The following is a 24,566-nucleotide window of genomic DNA, read 5'->3' on the forward strand; positions in this document are numbered from 1 at the left end:
GCACCGCCTGCTGGTGTGGGCATACCGACCTACTCGTCATTGTCTGTACCCTCCTCGACGTACGCCTGGTTGCGTGAAGTGGATCCAGTATCATCTTTATCGCTGTTGTCATTAGCCTCTTCGTCGACAGATCCTTGCGCCGAGTCGTAAGCGCTGCTATGCTTTTCCTCATCTTCGTGACCTAGCTCTTCGTCGTGTATATCAGCCTGTGCGGCTGCCTTGAACAAGCTGATGTCTCCATTGGCGATGGACTCAAACTGCGCATCTACCCCTTCCAGGATGTCACGCATCACCATTCTGAAATTGGCTTCTTTCTTGGGCTGTGAGGCCGTGGGCTGTTCATCGTCTTTCCCACCAAGCGCATGCATGTAATCGGCCTTCAACCTTGCAGAGATGTCTTTGGATTTGGCGTTCATCGACTTCTGTAGTTTTTTGCACATGTAATCAAGGTCGTTTTCGAGTTTCTGCATCGCGCCGTGAAACATGGTGTGCCGTAGCTTGTCAACTCCCGCCTCCATACGACCCTTCATTCGCTTAAACGCTCCCTGACCACGTTCAGCAGCGCATTCGACGTACACAGAATGCATGGCTTCCGCAATACTAGGTGTGAGTGTGCGACTAGCATCGCGCTGAAACTCGTTCATCTGACTGATAAGAGAAGCGTGAAAGCCTTGTAAGAGTTGTTCGTTGGTGCCGACTTGTTTCTTCAAAAGGAACAGATTCGCTGGTACAATGCCAATATCATCGACACACTGTGTGGTGTCTTCATAGAGTCCCCAAAGAAGTTTACTGTAAGACTGAATGTACCCGGCGAATGCCTTTGGGATACTTATCTGGAAGGTGCGCTCCCAGGCTGTGGGAAGCCGCTTCATGATGGGACCAACGAGATCCGAGTTGAAGTCTCGCTTTCCTGCGGCAGAGGATTCGAAAACACCATAACGAGAAATCACGGCTTTGTATGAGGACCATACAAGGCCACCTGGACCCTTCTGGCCCCAAGCGCAAGCTGTACCGGGTGCCGCTTCGATAGCATCAGCAATGAGTTTTGGACATTTGTCGAAAATATGAAGCTTCAGCTCTGACCGAATTTCCTTGATGCAGGCATGGACTGCCTCTATCGTATCAGCTGTCAGACCCTCCAGCATTAGTTCTAGAAGTTTGGATCGTTGTTCTTTGCTAAGGCTGGTCGCCTTCACTCCAGTTTTATTGTCTGATGTTAGCAACTTGAACGAGTTCAACAATTGACAGAAAGCGTGAAGAAAGTTGCGACTCGTCTGTATGCGCCCCGGTTCTGTGATCTTTCTGCAATGGGCCTGAAGCTGTGGGATTCCCGTATCGTCTGCGTTCGTGAAGCCGGATACGCGATCGTCTTTTCTCATATGTCCACAAATCTTTTGGTACGCTCTGCTACTGACACAGAAGACAGGCAAGGACTGAGCAACCTGGTCGTAATCTCGAATCTCTTTTTCGGGGTCGAAATTGTCCTCATCCTGTTCAGCGTCCTGCTGATCCATCTCTTTGATGCCGGCGGCGAAATGTTGCTGAATGGCAGTCTTGGAATAGACATTGCGTTCTGCAATGCACATACGGCACACTTTCACCCTCATCATGTCTCCTTCAGCCTTCAATTTGTCAAACTGGTTATTCAACTCGAAAATAGCCTCTTCAGACCTGATTACTTCATCCCTGGCATTCTTTTTGACCGTTTTCAGCTCTTTGAGCCGAGCTTTGATATCCGAGTCAGACAATCTGACTCGCTCGGCCTTGGATTGGAATTCACTTTCACTTTCTGATCTCTCAGTTTTGCAGTCGAAAAGGTCGTCGTCAGAATCGTCTTCAATGATGCGGAGGCTCTTCCGTGGTTGCTGCTTCAGGTCGACCTTGCGCTTTTTGGTCTTAATGAGAGGTGCATATGGCTGCCTTCCTTTGTCGAACTGCTCCTGAAGTTCTTCCCAAGTGTCGATGTCTTGACTTGCATTCGTGTAGGCGAGTTTGTAAACCTTCCGTGACTCTCTCAAGTCCAGAATCTTGTCTTTAACTTCTTTGAGTTTCTGATTGCAAGCATCGTATTGCTGTTCAAAATTTGCGGCCTCTTCCTCCAATCCAAGACTGTGGATCGCTTCTGTGACAGAAATGTCATCTGTTTTCGAGCAAATGAACGTGACATTCGCAATACCACCGTCATACTTCAGTTGGCGCTTAAATGAGTCACCAAGAAGAGTTTTGGCGTTTTTGTCGTCTACAGCGCGATTGATCGGAGCGACAATCCACAAGCCCGTGCATTGCTTAATGTAGCTCTCTGCAACGGCAGCTCTGGCGGCATTGCTATCCTGAATACCCGGAAGATCTACAATCACAGCTCCAGTTGAGAGTGCTGAGCTCCTCGTGTAGATCTTGACATCTTTGACCAAGGGCCAGAACTCCATCTGATGTGACCCTTTTTTGCCTCCTCCCTTGCCCTTCAAGGGTACCTTTTCTTTACTGTCGACATACTCTTCAAGTTTCTCATAGAGCTTTCCTGATCGAGCTGTGCAGATTGTCTTTGTAGTCCCGAGAACATTGGCTACAGGCCTTATGGACATGAGAGTAGGTATGTCCCATTGATGCAACGCATTCTTTGCTACATGTGGATACACCGCATGAAACTTTGCCCATGCAACTCCGGCATCGGAGTTTGGATCCTGAGCGTCTCGTGAGAGGGTGCCGTTCTCACACAAGAATTCTTGCATGAGGGTAGTAAGCTCTCGCTCCCAATCAGTAGCGCTGATGAACTCGATTTCCGCGCGATACTTAGATGATGCATCCGTGCAATCATTCCATGAAATTTCGGTGACCACCGCTGTACATGCTCTCATACAGTTTGTTGGGACGATACGCTCTTCTTCAAGCAGTGCATTGATAACACTGCTCTTGCCAGCACCGGTGTTACCTATTACACCAATGACGATGCGTTTTCGCTCAGCTTGTGGAATGATTTGTTCAATATTCTCCAAACAAGCTGCTGCTTCTCCGTTTGTAACTTCTTGATCGGAAATGCATCGTTTGATGCTGTTCAGAATTTGTACTGCTTGGGCTACACCAGCCTCAAGAACATCGGGATTTTGTAGTTTGATGATGTGCCGAATGTTTCGATGAAGGATATCAAGGACTTCTTGGTTGCTCTTGTCTGGGGACGAAGTGGAGACGCAAGGCATAGCAGGATGGATTTTGCTGCTATCACGTGTATCAGTAGCAGGAGCTGTGCCATTATCCCGAACTTGCGCTTCGCTGCCTGGCGTATGAGACCGTGCCCTAACAGGTAGTGGAGATGTCGCAACCCGTGCGCTGGCCTGCACAGGATTTATAGCCATGAACACTATGAGATCGTCATTTGGCTTGAGGAAATGCTCAAGAAGATCATCATTGCCGACAAGTGCATTCTTGAAGGAGAGCTGGATGTCCTGAAGGCCATGAAGCTTTCGATACCTTTCCAATATTTTCTGACTTGTGCTCGTCTAGAACGGCATTAGTGAGTGTGACAAAGAGTAATTTAGTCCTAACACGTGTTGTGCACTCGTATTCTTTCTTGGATTCGTGTCTTTCACTTACCCGATTACCAACGAACCAACCGATGTCGGATTCTCTGAGCTTGTCTGGAACGGACCATTTGTGACTGAGTATGCCGATCCAGCATCGGTTCTCCTTCAGCGGTTGCTCAGGAAGCAAAGCTCTCACCTGCCGCTCCAGATTGTCCCAGTCCATTGCGACTAAAAGGCTAAGCAGATGTGGTCATCAGTATTTCTGAACGTTAACGCGTGTGGTGGGAAGGAGGTTGTGGTGGTGGGGTATGGAGAGCGAGGGGGCGATCTTTCGAAAGCCATGGCCGCCTCTAGTGGCTGCCGTAAACACAGTGAAGGTGAGCTTTTTCGGCTAGTGTCTGTTACACACGCCGGACAGCAAGCTGCGGGGTGCAGGCTGCGGGGCAGTGAAGGCGCGCTAAGCACACGCTAGCACGTGATGGTGATGGTGATGGTGGACTCTTCGTCTTTCACCTCGTGATGCCACGTTCCATTTTGGCATAGAAAATTGCCATACTTCTTGCAACCACAGATCCAAGCAAGTGCCTCCATCACGCAACGTCATGTTCATATACTAGAGATTAGGGAGCATGTACCCTACCCTCCTCACCGTCGTCAAATAAGCTAAAACCTTATGAGTAGTCACACGGGCTCTACGAAGTGAGATAAAACCAGTTGAGATAGCTCAAAGTACTGCCAGACAGGCTCCGTTGATTGTACAGCAAACTTGCTCAATCAAACTCGGCAACATTTACAATCAAAGAAGCAAACTCCGCGATACCAGCTGAACTGCCTGCAGGCATTGTGCACATACCTTACAACGTCTGAGCTACTTTCCCAATAGCTCAGTAATTTCTTAGATATTTCCTCAAGTCCGCACAATGTAGCATTTCGACTTTGTGTTCGCTTCCATCATGTCTTTCCTAGCATCATTCATGTCGCTGCTCAGTCTTAGAGCTTTGTCTCGTTGTGTTGCCATCAAAAACAATGGCCTTGTCTTTGTTACCTATACCAAGGGGCATTTTTTTCAGGTTCAGACATGCAAATCTCAATCCAATATCCAGCAGTAAATATGACTTCAATACCACGACAGAAGCGCATGGCCCCAGAACCTAGTGCTGGCATCAATGGACTCATCGCAGCATGTAATAAGAACGACCGTTTTCAACTCCTGGAAAATGACCGGGTTCTTCCAGGAAACTTGGATAATCCTGTCCACCCTGTTTTCTCTAGGCTGGGCTGCGACGGACCCATGAAGCAGATGCTGCAGCTCGCATCACATTTTCTTTTTCACGACACGCTCCTTACTTTCTTCGTTCCGCTGCTATACGGCCGCGAACTGACAGGCGTTGTGGGCGGAAAATGCAAGACGTATCTTTCTGACCCTGTAGCCAATGCGTCGGCAGAAAAGCATCAACGATACTTATCTAGCGTGCGCGATGCTCTGAACTGTCTCAGCCACAGCCTCTCATTTTATTTCCGGCCACCTGCAAAGCGGGTGTATGCTCGCACGCTGCTCGATGACGAAAGACCTACTCATAATTCAACCTGCTGCCCCGCGTTCCAGCGCAAGCACTCTTGTACGATTGAGTTGTCGGACCATTTTCAAAACTACTATAAGAGTGGTGAGTATGCTGCGGCATCTCGTTGCGCACAATTTCGGCACGATTTTCTCTTCGCCACTACGCTCGTACATGAGATTGTCCATGCCGTTGGTGTGTTACGACGAGGCAATCTGAACGAGCCACATATTCGAGCCGATTGCCCTGAGACGGAATGGGGGTATGGCTGGGAGCACTTCATGTTTGGTTGTGTGATTAACCCACAGGATAAAACAGTGTCTGGGACACATCTCTTGATGCGCAAAGCATGGGGGGATGCAAAGTTGGCTGAGATCGCGGGAGGCAAGGAATATTCCGACGTCTCCATGTCTTACATTGCGCAGTGGTTCCGCGAAGAAACATGGGATCTTGTAAACAAGCAAGGACCGACGGCAATCGCTGCCCCTATCGCCCATTTTAAAATCCAATCTTCAAACAAGCTCGGCGCCTGGGTGGTTGTAAGTGACCATCCAGAAGTCAGGAAGGACTTGGTTTATCTCAATCTACAATGGCAATGGCAAGCCATGAAACCAAATCCCGTGTCAAGATCTCCAAAGCTGTCGCACATTCGCCGGCGGGCTTCGAAGATTCTCTGGAAATGCGTAACTACTAAGCAGCTACAAAAAGACAACGTGTCGATACCGGCGCGCACATCGCAGAGGTTCCGATATTGTCCGTCGTGCTATCAACACAGCTCAGAGAGCAGACCAATATGTTGTAAGCCCCAGCGGACAATTCTTACATGCGAACAGAAAAATACAATAATTCAAGGCTCGCTTTGCTCGAGTGATACGGCGTCTAGAAAGCGGCACGGAGACCCCCCAGAATACAGCAAAGCCAAAAAGGTCAAAATACAGTAGTTAAGAGCATGGAAAGATGAACTTCAGAACAAAATTCACATGACCGTAGAAAGGACATAGGGTCAACCTGTATTGGTTGGAGTTTCAGATACTTTTAGACAGTATGTTGTACTCGCATTTGTAGGATAATTACCAGGACCCCTCATTTGACTGTGAAATACCATAATTCATAGATTCGCCTGAGTATTTCTCGTAAATGAAGATGGGTTGTTATCTTTCGATGCCGGCAACCGTTCTTGAATACATTTGTCCACTGACAGGCGTCTCCAGTTCATTTTGATAAAACCCCGTATCAGGGCAGCGGACCTTGGTCAGCTGTCTGTCGAGTAGTAGGAATCATGCGCAGGACAAGTTGTAGCCTGGTCTATTGACATTTTGCTAGTATCGGAAACGTCGTTGCAATGACCAGTCGTCTGACTTTCGTGGTTGGCATGAGCTGGGGACTTTTGACCGTTTTCTACATGAAGATGCGAGGAAACCCATGAAGATAGATACACACAGACCCTACATTCGTTTGGTAGCTACAATCGGGCTCCTATTTTACCTAACCGCAAATATGGTTGAAAAACACGGGTGTCTGAAGAGCCTGATCCAAACTGTTGGTTGGGTAAGGCCAACGCCGCCTCAGGGTCAGTCAAAATTGCTTTTTCAACACAATTTAATCGTTTGATTAATTTTATTATACACTATCGGCGCAAATCCTCGGATACAATGCATGTACATGACGCACGCTTAGGAATCGTGTAGCGCGAGACTATTGGCTGGGTGCTGCTTTCGCACGAGCTGCAGACAAAACGCTTTCGGATTACCTATTGTTCCCTCTATTCATGCGAAGATTCCCTGATTATATCGTTGCTCAACCGGCGCACACAAGGAGTCACCCGCGGAATGCATCTGGGCAACTCAAGGCTCCATACCTCAGATGGAATGCAGTATCATGAGTATACTGTAAATGTATGCCCGGATAGAGTTTCCAAACGCCCAAACAGCACAAAATCCACCTGTCCGCCTGATATTAACAAGTCTTGAGCACCAAGTGCGTTGTCACATGATGACGTCGAGGCTGTACTGAGTTGTCCTAGAAAGCTACGGAATTTCTGGAACGAGCACGGGCTAACACCCCGGCCACCACCGCTCTCCCCACTTCTCGCCCGACTCACCGGGCAATTCAGCTTGCAAACATATCACAAAAGGCTATCTTGTTCGTCCCCTGATCGAATTGCTTCATTCACCTACAACCCCCAACAATTTGTGCTTCGCAGGCGCTTCAAGTGCTGTTCCACTTCGGCCACAGTCCGGTCAAAAATCCTCACCGCCGACGCCTTCTGGTTACGCCACAATAGCAAAACCCGACCACATTCACGACTTCGTTGAGCAAGACCTGTCTGATACTAGTACGGCCCATTACCAATATATACAGCGAGCTGCTAGACACTTCCTTTAAGCAAAACTTCCTTGAGTGGCAACTCAAGCACTGCGATTTAGACCAGCCTGCGCGATTATGGCTCCTAACCCAAGTATTCCTTACAACCCCGCGGATCATGGCGCGCCGACTACGCTACTTCCTGAAGAAGTTTTTGGCCACGTTGACGTTGCGACCTTGACAGATATTCACGGGTACCTTCGGGAGAGTGAAGCCCAGGACGACATTGAGCTGGCTACATGGATCCAGGAAAACTACCTGTACGACGTCAAGAAAGACCAATCTACGGCAACTATTCGCACCTCCCAAGGCTTCGCTCAGTTAGATAGGGCTTACCGTCGAGTGCGATCCCTCACCAACAAAGCTCAGGATAAATGGCCATTCTTTGACAGAAACTTCAAGCAGATGTCGACAGCAACTGTTCGGAACAATGCACGCGGTGAAGCCGCCCCTGGGGTATTGTATCCAATTGACAGCGCGCACAAGCCTCCAAATGCATCCGAAAAACTGCAAACACCGTCAGTGTCTGACAGTTTCGACATACCCAGCAGTAAGTTACGAATACTCGGACACTGTACGTATTAGCTAAACGTAAGTTTACAGCTTCTCCGACCCCGCAGCTCCAGGTACCATTTGGCACTACGAAGCCAAGCCACTATCAACCATACAAACAAGAGTACCTTCATCCAGCGCAACAGGCTTCAGTTTCTCTTACAACCAACCTCCCGGCCTCAATTACCCCGCAGCGAGACTCTAGAGCGAACTTGGTTCGCTCAGCAAGTCCGGTACACGAGCTCTCAAAGCATATAGGTAAGTCTGTCCGTTATATGAAACCCCACTCACCTCGCTCGTCCCGCTTCCTATTATTTCCAAAGCCACTATTGACAATGTTCCTCAACCCATGCTCTAATCATCGGCTTTTGAACTAACAAGAAGTTGTAGATATTATCAAGTCTGACGGACGAGCGATGTCTGAACCTGGACAGCCGCAGCCCGTTGCATCCTCAATCGCAGTAGCCGCAGAGACGGAAGAAGGAGGCATGCAAAATGCCTCGGAAAGCTCTGAATCACGGCTGCTGGATACTAGCATGACAAGTGAATCTAATTTCACCAAGCATGACTTCAAAGCGGAGCCTATTAGAGATGCCGGTGGGGGTAAGGTTCGTGGTCCAAATGGCCGGTACCTGCCCAAAGACGACGTTTCGTCAGGACCCAAGAAGGTTAAGAAACAGAAAGTCAAAGCTCGCAAACACAGTCCAAAAGTGGTTGAACAAAGTAAGTCTTTATTCATAATTGCGGTACTACTGCACAGCTATATCTGTTGTTCTACGCTGCTACAATCAAACCGACTATCAGTGATACTCATGTGGGATTAATAAGCCTTGTACTTACACCGTACTAGAAGAGCCACCTACGCCGGAAGCGTCCTCTGAAAAAGCTGAGGATATGCTAGTAGACGACGAGAATGTCGTCGTTGAGGTCCAAATACCTTCAACACCGCCCCCTGACCGAGAGACAGGCGAAAAGCACCGTGCGTAAGCGAGACCTTACAAAAAGAGTTTTGGCTAAAATTTCCTCCAGCCAACGATTCCACTGGGATGCTCACAGTTTCTGATGCCTCCCCATCCCTTGCTGCCGGGGGCGAGACCGAAAATCCAGTAGCCTCCTTGACCGAACCTACCCCTGCGTACCTTCTCGCGGCTGAAGCGGATGCGGTCCCTTCAAACTTGGACAGACTACCTCCCAATTCGCGTAGAGTTATGAAGAGAAAGAGTGAGCCAGCTGTCCAGGAAGGAGAGCGCAAACGGGGTAAGTATGGCGGTATAGTGGGCCGTCCACGAAAACCAGAACGTGAAAGCCACAATCCTGCCCAAAACGAAACTCCGTTACCAGGAAATACAGAGACTGCCCTAGATTTATCTCCTCAGATGATCACGCGTCGAAGTGCTCGACGTTCTGCTGCAGCGAGTTGGGAGAATGCAAAATCTGCTGAGCCAACAGAGGATTTGCCGAGGAAAGGTTCCAAGTCGCCCAAGAAGCAAGCAGTATCCAGCATTGTTACTGAGGAGCATGACAAACCCCCAACAAACGACATACCAATGAAGGATTTGGAAGAAGACGCAAATGACAACCACGAGGACACTTCTACACCTGCACGCAGGACCAAAAAGCCCACCGGGCGTTTGTCAGCTGTTTCTACAAACAATCTTCCCTTAAAAAGAGCCTCTGCTCAGGATGTTCCAGAGGAAGTTCAAGCCAAAACTAAACCTGCAGCTTCTCGTCCCAAATCAGGTTCAAACAAATCGTCTTCTCAGCCCCTATCTTCATTACCTACAAACATGGCGCAGAAGGGTACATCCCATGATCCTGTAGAGAGCAGTAAAAGTAAGTCTCGTGATAGTGGCTCATCTGTGAATAGCTCAAGTCTCAGCTACAAGATTTCATAGCTAACTAAAATAGGCCAGAGTACTTTAGACGTTTCGACCAGAATGACGGATGGGGCGGGACGACCACATCCTCCCGGTTATGTGGAACTGTTTGCACGCGTAACTACAGGCAACGGCGTCATGGAGATACCCATTCCTACGGACAAAATCAACAGTGACGAGGCAAAGATGATCAGGAAGTATGCCGAGTGGAATGCGCAACCAGACGCAAAACCAGTTCCCTATGACCAGTTCCGACAGATCTTCTCCTTCGCTAAGAAAGAGTGATGCATGGGACAGGCACATGGAGACAAAATATTCATAATGCGCTCAGACCCCAAATTGACAGAGCAAGCATGTACAAGTAGCAGAACAGGACATGGGTATCATTCATACAGCATGCATTTCCTAATTGGCATAAGTAATTAAAAAAAAATAACAGATAGTAACTCCGTACAAGGTGACCAAATCCAACGCCATGCCTTGCCATGCCATGCCATGCCATTACCCTGCAGCCCCCCATAAAATGCCTAATAATCAAAAGATCAAGCATCAAATAACTCCCCACCCTTTGTCAGATACCTCCCCTCTCCCCATTCCATACCTTTTCCATTTTTTTCGCCATGTCCTTCGACAGAAGAAGAAGAAAAAGAAAAATCACTCTAGTACTCCCACCAACCGCGCCTCAGTCGCTCGGGGCCCCTGGTGTCGTAGGGCTCAAACCGGCCATAGCGCCCTTGGTCGGTGTAGCTCCAGTCTCGCGAGCCGAAGCCAAGCACGTGGTTATACCGTGTTTCGCCGCGCAGGGCGCCGGGCATGTGCGAGTACATGCGGTCTGGGAAGAAGCCGCCGCCGTTGTTGGGGTCTTGCAGCGTGTAGTAGTATGGGTAGCGCCAGCGGCCGCCGGGGAAAGCCGAGCTCATGTGTGTGTGATAAGTGTGATGCTTGTTCTTGATGGTGGTGGCTTTGTTATATCTCGTGCTGTGTTGTTCTGTTGTGCTGGGATGTAATCGTTGTTTGGTTTTCTGAGGCAGCAAAGTGTAAGGTTAGAGAGAAATCTTCTTTTTTTTTTTCATATATGAGGCTGTGGGGTTGAGCGTTGTTTGTGTCGTGGAAAGGCCCATGTGTGAAGGCTCTCGTTCCTGTAAATCAAAGACGTTGTTGATGCGGGGAAGGAGGGGGGGGGAAATGGAATGCAAGAGCAAGACAAGTGTCACGGCGGGTCTCCGAGGCCCATCGGACCATTTTTTTTTCTTAATTCAAATACCTTTTGTCAGAGCGCCTTTCTTCACGCGGTCACGTGCCATGTCTCTAAATGCGTGATGCCATGTCGCCACTGCGCGTAATATCCTCGGCCTATCTCGCTGGCTCACACGTGATTTTTGGTTTGAAACGTTTTTTTTTCCTTTCTCCGGCAACCAGGTCAGCGGTACAGGTGGGATAACGATTCGGAGGTTTCCCAAATGGCAATGCAAATTGTCGGAGTGTCCATTTTTGTCATGTCATACATGACATGACTGTTCAAAGTCGGTCCTCGCGTGCAGGTAACAACCGAGAAACAGGGTTATACTGCACTACAGTACCTCGGTAAAAAAAATCCCCCCCCCAATGTGGTTCTACAGGAAGCTACGTATTCGGAAGACATTAGGCTTGTTACGCAAGTCGGAACATCAAAACTTGGGACCCGGTAGCTATGAATAGCAGTTTAACTGGGGAAATACAATCGAAAGCCGTTCGACGATGCAAGATAGAGAGTGATTTGCTGGGGGTGGGGCATTTCAATCGAGGGTGGATGACCCGACGGTTTATCTACGCGATCGATAGGTATATACTTAGTAAACTTGTCAAGGAGTTAGCACCCGTGCATACGACGCACTATTCGTGTAAGTATCGCCGAGTATGCACCTGGCTCCACCGCGATATACGACTACGAGAATAACAGAAAGTATATACGTAGTGTTTAGTCATCGATACTACAGAATGATGTGAGCACTCCTTTTTTTTTACATCGCTCCGGGTGATGCATGCTCTGGGATGCTGGCATTCATGGGGGCCTGGCATTATTGAAGTCCTGGTTAATATGGCTGAACATCATCCATGATGACAGACGGCTGTACCTGACGCATGCATAAACGGTTTTGACTAAATTAACACTCCTTGATGACGTACATTGGTACTATTTCGCGTGGGCTGAAGAGTCTCAGATAATTAGTGGTAGTCGTCTTTGGGGGCCTTATAGCGGTTCAGGCTGAGCAGGCTCAATGTTATAGCGCCTGATTATACAGCTGTTGCGTCAGCTCAAGCATGGATCGTGGGGGCCACGTGACGGCGATTATGGTCGTTCTCCGATGGTCGTATACCACACCAGAGATCATCAACAGCGGAAATTGCACGAAATTAGAACCTACATGGCTCTTCGTATTTGTCTAATTCATGAGATGAACGACATTCTGCCTCCGCATTTTCAGCTGACGCACGATCAAGTTATGGTGAGGTGATTGCAAGCGAGCTTGACAAGTCCCTCAAAAAGGCTCGATAAAGCGAATCAGGCCCAGGCGTGAAGTGATAGGCTCGCAAAATTTCCCTATAAGGCTTCGGCGATGTTAACGTCCTTGCATACACGGTGTAGTTGCGGGGTAGCTGGGTAGTGGCGGACACCATGAGAGGGATCGGCCAGGATTGCAGAGGGCAGTCCCCAGTACTTACCCCCCCAAGCCCCGCTTCCTACGCGATGGGTTCCCATGAGGCTGTGATACCAAGGCGGGAGGGAGGGAGGGCAGTGGAGTATTGCGTTGCGCTGGTGAGCGTCACGCCCAAGTCCGCGGCTAGACGCTCGTTTACCGAAGTGGAAGTGGTCAGCATCCACAAAATAGCCTTCCCGCTGACTCTATGGCCAATAGAATAGACCAATGGAGCAGAATCTGACGTGCCTCTGCTCTGCATTGGACCGAAAGCTTGACAGAGCGCACAGCTGATTCATGGTTATGGACAGCTGGTAATGGAGGTGATGGCGCACGCCGCATGGAGATGGCATCAGCAGCCAAGCCACTGCTCAAGACGGCCGCGAGCATCCAAGTAAACGATGTAGATGGATTGGCATTGGCGTGCGGCCAGACGCCAGCATCAAGCCTGGACGTCTCAGAGGGATGCCCGCAGCTGGGCCCCGGACAGGGATAGGGGGGGTGAAAGGCTCGGCTAGCTAGCCCAACGCGGCCTAGCGCAGCCCCGTCTAAAATTAGCAGGGGGGCAGTGCACGCGCCGCGTCTTTCATCTCGTTGTGGATGGTTGCCACGATGACCAGCCGCACGACTTTGTTGCATGCCTAGAGTAGCATCGTGGCCCGCTGACGCCCTCGCCCACCACCAGTCTGCTGTCGCCCTGTACCTGCTGAGAGCCGAGCCAGGCAGCTGGCTGCACCGTGGTCGAGTGCCGATGGGCCGTCTTGAGCCTCACCGCTTGCTCGTCGCTAACCGTAGCATCGTCACCCATGAACGGGACATTCGAACGTCTGCTTGTGCGCCGTATCCGTGTTGACGATGGCAAGCCTCATGTCAGGCTGGCTTGGCCTGGACGATTAGGCCTGCAAGCCGCCGCCAAATCGTTTGGAATGGGCTCAGCTACGCATTGTTCAGACGCCCATCCCTTTGCGTCGACACAGGCCTTTGCCTTATTATAGCGACTCATTTCGGTGGCCATCTGGCTGGACGCGTGTTGCTATGCATTTGCCAGACGACTCTGGGGCCCCGGTGTAAGAATGCCCCTTCTCCCCAACGGCAAACTTTTCAACCCATCTTCCACCCTGCCCCTGTACCGTACATGCGTTGCCACCCTTGGCTACGCCACACTAGCCGCCTCGGCCATATACTGCGCGGCCATTCCGTCTGGTGATACTGTACCCGGTGTTCTGGAAGTATAGAAGGATTGGACCTGTCAGACTGCAAGCCGGCTATCAGCGACGTCTAAATTCGCCCGAATACTACAGTCTTGCAGTAGCGCTGCGCCATTCTCTGCATCCAACCACCATTTCAACTCGATTTCCTTGGTCGCAGCCTGCACACGCACACCTCTTGCCCTGGAAATATCTGAATTGGCTTTAGCTTCCTGTAGGATGCCACCCGACACCCAGCTGCCGACGATCCCGACGACAGTTTCCAACTATAAGCTTGACAACTTGCCGTCCGCGCTCAAGTCAGGGGCGCCGTCTGATCTGTTCCTGCTGCATCTCGATACCAGCTCACTCCAAACCGAACGTGTGGGATACATGGCACACCAGAGCCATCGACGCAGTCATTCGCAGACTGACAATGAACTGTGGTTCAACAGGCCCGCTTCTGCACGACAACACCACGACCGAGACAGCACAATCGGCCTATCGGCATACCAAGCCACGTCGCATTGCATTAGCACACGCTCTACCCATACAGCCGCACCTTCGAGAAAACCAGCAGTCTCTAGCTCACATCTCAACAAACCACTACCACCATCACCGTCGAGCTCGGAAAAAAAGTCTCGCAAATCAACCGCATGGCGCGACCTTCTCCGGCGCGAGCCTTCTCGCCGACCCGACTCAACACACCTTCAGCCCGAGCCATACCAATCACGAGAGCGGCGTTCTGCAAACCTGAGCGTGGATACCGGTAGCCACCATCGCCATGGCTACTCGCATAGCATGCCCAGTTCACCCTATATTTTTAGCCAGTCCCACCCAGACGATGCCGCACACGTTCCTCGAGCGCATTCGTCGGCTTCAGACTACTTGGATTGTGATGCCACACAATATCAGCCATATTCGATACCGCCGGAAAACCAGGCATCACGCACCCAAAATACACACTCTGTTTCCGCAAATCCGCAGCGCGAAACGACGCCACCTCGATCTCGCACCTTGCCTGACTCGCCCTTGAGCCCGACGCGCGAGAATGCATCGAGCAGGCCCCGCCCGCATACCACCTGTCTTTCGCCAACAGAACCCTTTACAGACATGTCACAATTCCATCTCTTTGCAGAGGCCATGACGGGCCTGCCCAGCGATTTTGAGGCTTTGTCTCCTACCGGACCACCACAGCTTCAAGGCTCGCTTTTCGCTCGGCGAAATGGCAACGACAGCATTCCTCTACCCGTCCAACATGCACATAGCTCACCGAGCACGCCGCCTTCTCTACAGCTCCAGCGGGAACTGAGAGATGACTGGCAGAATTTTGAACCACCGCCATTCATTTCATCGCAGGTCGCACCTGTTTTTGATGTTTCGCCAATTATACCCATTTCGCCTTTGGAATCGTATTCCCCCCAATGGCAGCCGCAGCCACCTACACGCATGGATTCCATCACAGCAGAGCTGGAACTGCTGGGCCTCAACGACACGCGGGGGCCAGAAGACGAATTACCCGATTATCAACAAAGCCAAGCAGAAATGGCTGAGCAGAAAAGAAAGGAGGCTTCAGCGAGAGCACGAGAGTTAGAGGCGCGATGGAGAGGCATACAGAGATGAAGAGATGAAGAGAGAAGCCCAGTGTGACGAATAGTAGGACGGAATACCCCGGCATCAGCGATTCCATATTCACCAAAGCACTCGTTCAGATTCTAGCTCTCCAATGTGATCATTTTCGACGTGTATTTAAAGATTGAATATCCCTGCGCGATTCCAATAAACTTAGCGATAGTTTCACAGGGACAAGCCTTGTACGACTTGTCTTCACGCGGAGGAAAATTTCGTAACACCATAAGCTCTTGACCATGGAACAGGTCGAAAATCCAGGCTTACTTACAACTCTGGAACACCAGAACCACACTCGATGCCTCTATCCGGCTTCGCATGGCCTAGACACAAAAACACAAACACCCCCATTTCCCACGCTACAGCCACATATAGACGAAGGCCTAGCTACTCGGTGCAAGTTACACAGCCCCATAACCCCTCAGCAACCCCCTCGCCCTCCTCACCCTTGCCAACACAACAAGAGCATTTCAAAATGCAAACCCAGTCCACCAAGCACAAAAGTTTCTTGCTATACTCAGCCCCCCCCCTCAAACATCACAACCTCCTCACTGCCCCGCGCAGCAAACAAAGAAACTTCCCTCCTCCCCTCAAGTATTCTTGCATCCCCTCCCAAAGCGGGTTCTGCGCCTTGTTCCAACACGCAGCTTCGCGACGGTGCTAGCTACGTAGCGCTTATGCGGCATCCCAGAATACTTGCATATGTTAGGTCCCCAGTACATAGCTTGTGAGGAGAAAAAAAACGTTGTTTATTTTAGCGGCATGCAGCTGGCGCGGTGGTGTGCAAGTATGTATGCATGTATGCATGTGTAGATAAGGCTGTTTCAGGTATGAGCATGAGATATGCAGTTGTAAGTAGAAGCATGGATGGCATGCATGGGCATCGGCATAGGCAGACATGAGCGGTGCTGTTCTGAGGCGGTGGAGAGCAAAATCCGCCTTGGGGGAGGCCTTGGGAGGGGGGGAGCGGAGTTGGAGCGGAGTGGAGATGGAATCAGTTGGGGAGACTTGGTTGGTTGGTTGGTGGGTGAGGTACTTTACCGGGGACCTTGTTGCTGGAACGAGGCAGGGCAAAATGATAATATAATTAGATATTGTTTTTTTTTGTTTTCAGTATCTTGGTTTTTATTTTTCCCACGTCATTCAAGATATGAGATATACCATGTCTCTTATTTCGAGTCCAAGTTAAGGCCTTGGTTGGGGGTTCCGGTGAGGAAGACATATCGCAATGCTAATACTTACTATGTACTACATACTATCTATGCATGACTGTCGCGCTTCTGTACCAGCGCCTCAAGAACCCGCGACTATCACGCATATCCATATCGCTGCACCAATCAACCAACCAACCAACCAACCGAAAAAAAATCAAGACAAACCATGTCCTTACAAGCCCTAAACAAATGATCCCATCACATGCGCTGAAATAGCGGGGCCTAAAACGCTCATCGGGTCCAACGTTGTGAAACAAAGCATCACGTTCTCGCTGCCCACCTCACCTGGCGCAGGAATACTTTAGTAAGTACCGGGGAGAATAAAGTAAACCGCATACGACTACGGTACCCGAATCGATATTTGCCGCAACACCATAGGTGTAGTTCCAAGCAGCGGTACCGTAGATACTCGTAGATCAAGTCATGCTGGTTCTGCACCTCTCTCTCTCGTACTTGGGTTCATACCAATGCATGTGATCACTTCCCACCCAACACAGCAACGCATCCGCTCCCGCCCTGGCCGTCCACCCAACTTTACCAAACTGCGCGTCCAACCAGCCAATCGACCATGCAGCCGACTAACAAAGTAGGCAGGTAACTAAGCATGCAGCCAACCCCTCCATATGATCATCGCAGACAGGCATGTCCAACGTAACCCTATGCAGCTACGAGAAACGGTGCCCACATACCGTGGTATACGTGTGGCTTGCCGGAGAGCAGCTTCATAGCCGGCAAGTAAATGTGGCCGCCTGAGGCTGGCTGGCTATGCACGTATCTATGCATGTATGTATGCATGTCTGATGCAAGACTCGAAGGGAATGCTACGCCGCGGTTTGAAAATAGAAATTGAGATGCTCGTTACAGTGGCTTGGTGAGTAGACGCCGGGAATAGGGTGGGGGGCATGGGGGAAAGGTGCTAATTTGGGATGTGTGTGTGTGTGTTGATTAATTACCGTAGCAATATGCAGCAGGTCAGATGCACACCTTGATAGACGGGACGTGTCGCTTATAAACGTACGGTACGTAGGGTGGTTGCTTATGCTTAGGTTGCATTCTGAAGGCTCGGAACGTTCCGTGCAGGATCCAGCATTGCATCTGCTCTGCGCATCACAAACGGCCCGGTGAACGGGGGGCATGTATTCATGTGTAGGATTCACGTGACGTCTGTAGAATTCATAGTTATTCCGAAAATCGATAGGTGGTAATCAGAATGCTGCATACTAGCTAGCAGGTGTGTGAATGCAGCGTGCATATCTGCTCACGATGAAGTATTTTCTTCCATGTACCACGTACATAACAAATCTCACGAGCAACAACCGCCACTGGCTCCGCACTGCTCCTTTCGTACCAAGCACGCTTAAAAAAATGGTTGTAGAGTACTGCAAAAAACTCGCGATAAAATACCAATCCAGGCCGCAGCAAAAATGGACACCAATCAAGCACCTCGGCACGCTCAACGGCGGCCTCAACGCAGGCATCGCCCAAGTGCGCTGCAGCAACCCCAAAGCCCAAGGCATGATCTTCATCGAGAAGCGGTTTGCAGCCCAGGAATTCCAGTACAAGGTCGCGTACCGCGAGATCCAGCTGCTGCACCAAATCAGCGACCACATCAACATTGTCACCATGGTCGACCATTTCCTGAACGAAGCGGCCGCAAAAGCAGCAGTGTACCTGGAATACTGCGACTTGGGCAGCCTCGACAAGGTTGTATTGGAGATAGCGACAAAAGGGTACCGCGTGCACGAGTGGAAAGTCTGGAATTGGTTCTTCCAAATCTGCGGCGCGCTGGCATATTGCCATTTTGGGCCGCAGCCGGACATGAGCGATGACGAGGTTTTCCAGTCGGGCTGGAGCCGGGTTTATCATCGGGATATTAAACCGGGGAATATTCTGCTGACGACAGAGGGGGGCCAGATAGTAGCCAAGCTGGCTGATTTTGGCTGCGCCATATCCGAGGATTACGTGGCACAGTGCGAAATCGAGGACTATGCTAAACGACAGCGCGTGTGGACGGAGGGGTACGAGGCCCCAGAGCACCCGTACTTCAGCGGCGCATCCGATGTCTGGCAACTGGGAATCAGCATCCTGTGTGTGTGTATGGGTATCTGGCAGCCATGGAGTATAAAGAGTAACAAAGGTGAGACATGGGATGAAGCGCGTCCGGCAGGACCTGGATACTCGCGCACTTTAAATTCGATAATCAGGCTATGCTTGGTAAAGGATCCTGTTCAGCGGCCGACCTCGTACCAGATTCTGCAGCAGCTGGACCAAGCCAGTGAAGCAATGGCGTTGAAGTTACCCAAGGACAGGTTTCCGCTAGAAATATTCGATCGGTGAGATCTAATCTCGTATCTAATGACCTGTTGCGCAACATTGGACAGCTAACCCACACGGCTGTCTGCGCTGTAGCCAAGAGTTCTAGCGTGTATGCTCCAGATTCGGGTGCAACAAAAGCATAGATCAGCTTGACAGACATGGCTACTCAACTCTAAGTGGCGCGCTCTGGCAACACGAAAGCTCGTGCATCAATCTTCGCTCAATGTTCTAGTCATGATGCACGCGACATAGACCCTTCTATGATGGACGATCTTAACAAGGACAGAATCAGGAGATCTTCGACGGGCGCAAGATACGAGTCTGATTTGCGTTGCCCAACTTTCAAGGCAAATTCAGTGTTTGTGCCATCCCCACGATTCTTCAAGCTGAGCAATCATGGTAGTAGGGGGAAAGGCATGTAGCTGTTCACATCTGTACCATAGATCACGGAGACTCTGCTGCTCCTCTCGTATGGTGAACCGATCGCCGACTGCTACATATCAGATACTATTTCGGCAAACGAGAGTAGGAAGCGGGATAATGAATAACAACATACCGAGTGCAATCGCATAGCATGCGACAAACTTGCAAGGAAACACTTTGGGATTCGACTGAGCAACACCGCAAAGTATTCTTACATTTTCCTGTACTGCCTTGTCCACAACAGCACGTGAAGCCTTGTGTGCGGGCCCAAGCTGCGGTAATGTCGGGTCGTGTACAATTAGTAGCGTGTGGGCCAAGAGATTGTATTGCATGCCCATGACATGCTCCTTTCGATGCAGGCGAATGTCTGGAAAGTTGTTTCCGCTAGAAGGGTTCGAATGACGGAAAAAGTACGGATCGAAGCTGTCGGGCCTACGCTGCGTCCAAGATCTGTTCTCCTCCATTAGCTGGTTGTAGCGAACAACGCTATTTCTCTCTTCGCCAAAGACAAAGTTGCACACATCGCCGAGATGCGCAATCGTCCGCGTAGCCCACATTGAGTCGGTGGCGGGGTCGAGTGAGCGATCCGCAGGGAAGATGTGCAGCTTGAAGGCTTTTTGCGTCATTAGTGAAATCCACATCTCCTGGCGGAAGGCTGCCCAATAGATGGCCTGACGCCAATCTGGGCCGGACGTAGCAGCATATGACTGTTCAGCAGCGCGGATAATGGCTTGGGTACCAAAGAGATGGCCTTGGGGGTCGCTACCAACGACCGAAATGTTCATCTCCTCCAAAAGCCGGAGTATGATGGTTGCTGCGAGCAAGGGCTCCTCTTTGATTGTTGAGTTGTCATTCAATGCAGGGATCAAAGTGTCAAAGCATTTCTGGTAGTATGCATCTGCGACATACGGGTCAAAGTCTGCAATGCGGCTGAGCTGCCGCGCCGAGAGGGCAAGGATAGCATTCCTAGATTCAGTATTGTCAGTCTCGACCCAGAAGATGCTCGTCATGTAGTTTCTCACATTAGAGTACTGTTCTGCTTGGCCATCTGGACAATATGCACTCCGAAATGATCTCTCGTATCGACCATGTCAAACTAGCAACGGTAAGCAAGGCACTTTGTTTACCAGTCAAAGACTCACGAATAAGGCGACATTCTCAATGTAATGCTGGAGCAGCATGGCCTCCTGCTCGTGTTCCAGCGGCCACAGGATAGGCTCGCCAGCGGGCTGTTGGTAGACAAACGTGTTGTTAGCATTTGCATCGTCGTGGTGCTCGTACGCGCTCGTGCTGGACAGTTGGTCATGAGTAACCGGGGGCACCGAGGCCTGCTGATGGACAGGCGACTCTGAATTCAGCAACGACAAGACGGTCAAGCCCTCTGTCGGGGTGAAGATGGTCGAGTTTGGGGTCAAGGCGTTGCTGTGACCGCTAGCCGAGGCAGGCGGAGGCGAATGGTACCGGATAGACGGACTGCTGAAAGGTGAGTAGCCATCCTGGACATAGTGAGAGCGGATCTCGGGCGATTCATCGAGGAACTGGACTGCGGCGCAACGGTTAGCAAGAGGAGAAGGCCAGAGGTCCATGGCGCAGGCCCTACTTCGAGGAGGATATGCGACCCAGGGCTGTTGGGCGCTGAAGGAATCCGAGATGGAGGACCTGCGGAAACGCCTGCCGCTTTCGTAGACGCATTCTTTCTTTGCATGCTCGCAGCGGCTGCACTGGGGCTGCTTGCCATCGCCTGGGCAGAGTGGTCAGTCTGGCAGGCCTGGGGGAGACTTGGGGAGACTTGGGGAGACTTGGGTAGGGCGGCTCTCGGCACCCCAGGCTTACATCGATAGTGACGCGAGCGGCATCGATTGCTGCATACAGTCAAGCCGTGTTCACATCTGCGGCGGACAAGGGCAGTCCAAGGGCATCGTACCATGGCATTGGGCGACCGGCCACACGGTGGGCGCGTGTGCGAGTACGTATCTAAGTGCGTGGGCGGCGGGACCGTGTCAAGGGGCGGACGTGGACAGCCTCCACGAGGAGAAGGACGCGCCGAAAGAAGCAGAGTAGGATCCAACCATGTCCCGCGGTTTAGTAACAATTGAAGCGTTGCAGCGTCGCGGCATCCGTCTGCGTGTGAAAACCCGGATAATTGCGCCGCCAGCGCCCCGCAAAACAGCCCGCGCCCTGCAAAACAGCCCGCGCCCTAACAAGGCAAGTTTCCCCGTACCCCGTGCCCATTCACCCTCCCAAGCCGCGCCTTGCCCCATGCGGAAACGCCGCTGCGGGGAACCAACATGGGCTCCTCGTCATGCCTCGCGACAGCACCGGGCCCTTGCCATCCAGGACGACGGCGACGACGACGACGAAGAAGAAGAAGAATATTGATAGGAGGAAGAAAAAGAACACGCTGAGATAGCATTGATAGGAGGAAGAAAAAGAACCCGCTGAGATAGCCGCCTCCGCCACCACCATGCCTCACGCCCTATCACCACCATCAGATGAACCGACGCTCGACGGCCACCAGCTCTACGTCAATGACGGCCTGCTGCATCCAAGCCAGGTGGGCCGATTACACGAATCTTCCCCTGGCCTGCCCATGGACGAGCTACGCCGCCGCTATCACCAAGACGGCTACCTCTTCCTCAAGGGCCTGCTGCCGCGACAAGACGTCCTCGCCGCCCGCCAAGCCTACTTTGAGATGCTCGCTCCCAGCGGCGTGCTGAAGCCCAACACAGCGCCCGTCGATGGCATCTTCGACGCCGCCAGAGACGCCGCCGACTTCCCTGGCATTGGCGCGGGAGCGTCGCCCAACAACGGGAAGCCCGGCGGCACCACGGCCTCGACGTTTGTCGACCTCGTCCTGCAAGCCCACTATGCAGACTGGTACAAAGAGACGTTTTGCAAGCACCCGCTGCTCAAGGACTTTGTCGCCCGCATCACGGGCTGGGCCGACAACACCGTCGCCGTGCGCAGGAGCCTCTTGCGCAACAACACGCCCGGCAACAAGGCCATTGGCGTGCACTACGACCAGATCTTCCTACGCCACGGCGAGCCCACTTCTGTCACTGCTTGGGTCCCCATGGGCGACATCAGTCTAACTGGCGGCGGCCTCATCTACCTGGAAAACGGTACGTAGGCAACGCATGACATTCGTATCCATCTCACCACTAACGAACCTGCCAGGCCACACACTCGGCCGCGAGGTCGAACAAGACTTCACTCGCAAAGCCGCCGAAAGCGGGCTGAGCGACGAGGAAACACGCAACGCCTTCAACCAGAACATGCTATCCACAGGGCTGCTGGCCGACGGCCCAAGAGAGTACGCCCAAACCTTTGGCCGCAGATGGCTGGTAACCAGCTACGAAGCCGGCGACGTGGTGCTGCACAATCCCTTTGCAGTAAGTCTTCTGTCTCCTCCCCAAACTTCAACTCCCCGGCAATGAAATGATACAACTGACGGGGCGGACCGCACACAAAAGATCCACGCATCGACTATCAATTACGATCCTAACAACGTCATTCGCGTGGGCACTGACTTGCGCTTTGTCGATGGAAGTAAGCCGTGGGATAAGGTATGTAAATTATGAGCTAGAGGCATCCCTAATTACTTCATGGCTACTTGCTAACTAACTATCAAAGCGGTGGGATAAGCTGTATGAATTCAACGACGGAGTGTGAAGCTGTGTTGTAGAGACTGGTGGGCGGGTGGGTAGAGGGAGGAGTGGAGAGAGAGAGAGAGAGAGAGAACCAATCTTTTATTTACGTATATCCAAATACCAAATTCAAAGTTCCATTTCACACCACTTGACTCCACACGCAATACGTATACCCGCTTTTTAGACGCACATAGACACACATAACATACATACATACATACATACATACATACATACATACATAAAACCTCGCACATACAAAAGCCTCGCACGTACGCTTTTTTTACATTCGTTCTTCTTACACCTATAGCACAGCACAGCATCAACATTATACCAAGAATAGGAGGACAAAGTAGAAGAAAGAAAGAAAGAAAGAAAGAAAGAAAGAAAGAAAAAGTATATATTATCATTTCCATTTCCACTACACTTCCATCTCCCAACCAACCAACCAACCAACCAACCAACTCCCCACCCACACAACGCCCTTTCCTCCCCCCCAAAACACCGCATCATCTCCACCGCGAAACCTTTTTTTCTTCCTTGCCTTTTCTGCCGTTTGTTTTTTTCTTTCTTTACAACCCTTTTTGGCCTTGTCATGTTACCCAAGTACACCTTGCGCCCCGCACGCTTAGTCCGCAGTCCGCAGTCCAAGTCCGCAGTCCGCAGGCCGCAGTCCCGCAATGCAGCGTTTTTCCCGATCAGATGAAAAACTCCGCAGCCCCATTTTGCCATTTTATTTATGTTGTGCATAAGAAAGGAGGAGGATGAAGAAGAAGAAGAAGAAGAAGAAGAAGAAGAAGAAAAGACAAGAAACTAACTTTTGTATGTATATATGTATGTATGTATGTATGTAAGTGAGTAAGGATTACAAAAAAAAAGCTCAGTAGCGCGAAAGAAAGAAAGAAAAGAACAAAGAACTAATTACGTACGTAGTTTAGTTACCTGAAATAACGTGCAGGGCCAGTAAGCTGGGCAGATCAGTAAGCTGGGCACCCCACCAAACTTGACGCGACGCTCTACACAACCACCACCATGCCGCGACAACAACGTTCTATACATACTTCTCGTGAAGGCAGAATAAGCCTTGCTATCGCGTCTTATCGTGACAATCCAAAACAATCTATCTGTGCTCTTGCAAAAGCATATGATGTGCCACAATCAACACTACATACTCGCGTTCATAGTACTCAGCCACGACTAGAGCTACGGTCTGTTAACCGTAAGCTATCGTCCATTGAAGAGCAGTCCCTTGTGCAGTGGATCCTAGACCTTGACCGTCGTGGTTTTCCACCCCATATTATCGACGTACGACGGATGGCAGACGCGTTACTCGCCGCGCGTGGCCAAGATCCACCTCCACAACCTGTAGGCAAGAAATGGGTGTCGCGCTTTATCCAGAGCCAGCTAGAGCTTCAGACGAAGTGGAGTAGAAGGCTTAACAGCCAGCGCGCCTAGTACGAAGATCCTGCTACAATCGTAGCGTGGTTTAAGTTGGTAGAGGAGACGCGCCAGACGTACGGCGTGCTAGACCAGGATATCTATAACTTTGACGAGACTGGGTTCGCAATGGGCGTCGCTAGCACGTCGAAAAGTCGTAAC

General features: G+C 50.9%; 9 protein-coding genes across 9 annotated transcripts; 6 read left to right on the top strand and 3 right to left on the bottom strand.

Annotated features, from left to right (window-relative positions):
• Positions 1–29: 29 nt before the first annotated feature.
• On the bottom strand, positions 30–3,741 carry SETTUDRAFT_107546 (uncharacterized protein; the record flags this gene model as incomplete). The annotated part of the gene is made up of 3 exons (XM_008025693.1): positions 30–3,213; positions 3,286–3,494; positions 3,589–3,741. The coding sequence occupies 3 exons, from the start codon at positions 3,739–3,741 to the stop codon at positions 30–32; spliced, it is 3,546 nt and encodes a 1,181-aa protein (XP_008023884.1).
• Positions 3,742–4,629: 888 nt separating this feature from the next.
• SETTUDRAFT_160357 (uncharacterized protein) lies at positions 4,630–5,923 on the top strand (the record flags this gene model as incomplete). Its single annotated transcript, XM_008025694.1, has 2 exons — positions 4,630–5,830; positions 5,853–5,923. 2 exons carry the CDS (start codon positions 4,630–4,632, stop codon positions 5,921–5,923), a joined length of 1,272 nt encoding a protein of 423 aa, XP_008023885.1.
• Positions 5,924–7,419: 1,496 nt separating this feature from the next.
• On the top strand, positions 7,420–10,173 carry SETTUDRAFT_46711 (uncharacterized protein). The gene is made up of 6 exons (XM_008025583.1): positions 7,420–7,991; positions 8,045–8,251; positions 8,384–8,716; positions 8,844–8,972; positions 9,023–9,826; positions 9,902–10,173. Exons 1-6 carry the CDS (start codon positions 7,520–7,522, stop codon positions 10,153–10,155), a joined length of 2,199 nt encoding a protein of 732 aa, XP_008023774.1. The 5' UTR covers positions 7,420–7,519; the 3' UTR covers positions 10,156–10,173.
• Positions 10,174–10,529: 356 nt separating this feature from the next.
• Positions 10,530–13,356, bottom strand: SETTUDRAFT_27282 (uncharacterized protein; the record flags this gene model as incomplete). The annotated part of the gene is made up of 2 exons (XM_008025515.1): positions 10,530–10,892; positions 13,252–13,356. The coding sequence occupies 2 exons, from the start codon at positions 13,354–13,356 to the stop codon at positions 10,530–10,532; spliced, it is 468 nt and encodes a 155-aa protein (XP_008023706.1).
• Positions 13,357–13,887: 531 nt separating this feature from the next.
• Positions 13,888–15,695, top strand: SETTUDRAFT_168360 (uncharacterized protein). Its single transcript, XM_008025695.1, has one exon. The coding sequence runs from the start codon at positions 13,976–13,978 to the stop codon at positions 15,356–15,358; it is 1,383 nt and encodes a 460-aa protein (XP_008023886.1). The 5' UTR covers positions 13,888–13,975; the 3' UTR covers positions 15,359–15,695.
• Positions 15,696–17,943: 2,248 nt separating this feature from the next.
• SETTUDRAFT_183911 (uncharacterized protein) lies at positions 17,944–19,285 on the top strand (the record flags this gene model as incomplete). The annotated part of the gene is made up of 1 exon (XM_008025696.1): positions 17,944–19,285. The coding sequence occupies one exon, from the start codon at positions 17,944–17,946 to the stop codon at positions 18,913–18,915; it is 972 nt and encodes a 323-aa protein (XP_008023887.1). The 3' UTR covers positions 18,916–19,285.
• On the bottom strand, positions 19,248–20,903 carry SETTUDRAFT_160361 (uncharacterized protein; the record flags this gene model as incomplete). The annotated part of the gene is made up of 4 exons (XM_008025697.1): positions 19,248–19,384; positions 19,451–20,283; positions 20,340–20,413; positions 20,460–20,903. The coding sequence occupies 4 exons, from the start codon at positions 20,901–20,903 to the stop codon at positions 19,248–19,250; spliced, it is 1,488 nt and encodes a 495-aa protein (XP_008023888.1).
• Positions 20,904–21,387: 484 nt separating this feature from the next.
• SETTUDRAFT_38525 (uncharacterized protein) lies at positions 21,388–21,696 on the top strand (the record flags this gene model as incomplete). The annotated part of the gene is made up of 1 exon (XM_008025557.1): positions 21,388–21,696. One exon carries the CDS (start codon positions 21,388–21,390, stop codon positions 21,694–21,696), a length of 309 nt encoding a protein of 102 aa, XP_008023748.1.
• Positions 21,697–21,884: 188 nt separating this feature from the next.
• On the top strand, positions 21,885–23,047 carry SETTUDRAFT_168362 (uncharacterized protein). Its single transcript, XM_008025698.1, has 4 exons — positions 21,885–22,439; positions 22,495–22,709; positions 22,791–22,883; positions 22,951–23,047. Exons 1-4 carry the CDS (start codon positions 21,908–21,910, stop codon positions 22,987–22,989), a joined length of 879 nt encoding a protein of 292 aa, XP_008023889.1. The 5' UTR covers positions 21,885–21,907; the 3' UTR covers positions 22,990–23,047.
• Positions 23,048–24,566: the final 1,519 nt, after the last annotated feature.

The sequence above is a fragment of the Exserohilum turcica genome (assembly GCF_000359705.1).
Source record: "Exserohilum turcica Et28A unplaced genomic scaffold SETTUscaffold_15, whole genome shotgun sequence".
NCBI classification, from domain to species: Eukaryota; Fungi; Ascomycota; class Dothideomycetes; order Pleosporales; family Pleosporaceae; genus Exserohilum; species Exserohilum turcicum.

What these genes read in the sequence shown, in the direction of transcription:
- SETTUDRAFT_46711 (XM_008025583.1), top strand. Translation starts at nt 7,520, where the DNA reads ATGGCTCCTAACCCAAGTATTCCTTACAACCCCGCGGATCATGGCGCG. An exon ending in CAGTTTCGACATACCCAGCA is followed by an intron (nt 7,992 to 8,044) that starts GTAAGTTACGAA and finishes GTAAGTTTACAG; the next exon opens with CTTCTCCGACCCCGCAGCTC. An exon ending in TCCAAAAGTGGTTGAACAAA is followed by an intron (nt 8,717 to 8,843) that starts GTAAGTCTTTAT and finishes ACACCGTACTAG; the next exon opens with AAGAGCCACCTACGCCGGAA.
- SETTUDRAFT_168360 (XM_008025695.1), top strand. Translation starts at nt 13,976, where the DNA reads ATGCCACCCGACACCCAGCTGCCGACGATCCCGACGACAGTTTCCAAC.
- SETTUDRAFT_168362 (XM_008025698.1), top strand. Translation starts at nt 21,908, where the DNA reads ATGGACGAGCTACGCCGCCGCTATCACCAAGACGGCTACCTCTTCCTC. An exon ending in TGCTGCACAATCCCTTTGCA is followed by an intron (nt 22,710 to 22,790) that starts GTAAGTCTTCTG and finishes CGCACACAAAAG; the next exon opens with ATCCACGCATCGACTATCAA. An exon ending in GAAGTAAGCCGTGGGATAAG is followed by an intron (nt 22,884 to 22,950) that starts GTATGTAAATTA and finishes TAACTATCAAAG; the next exon opens with CGGTGGGATAAGCTGTATGA.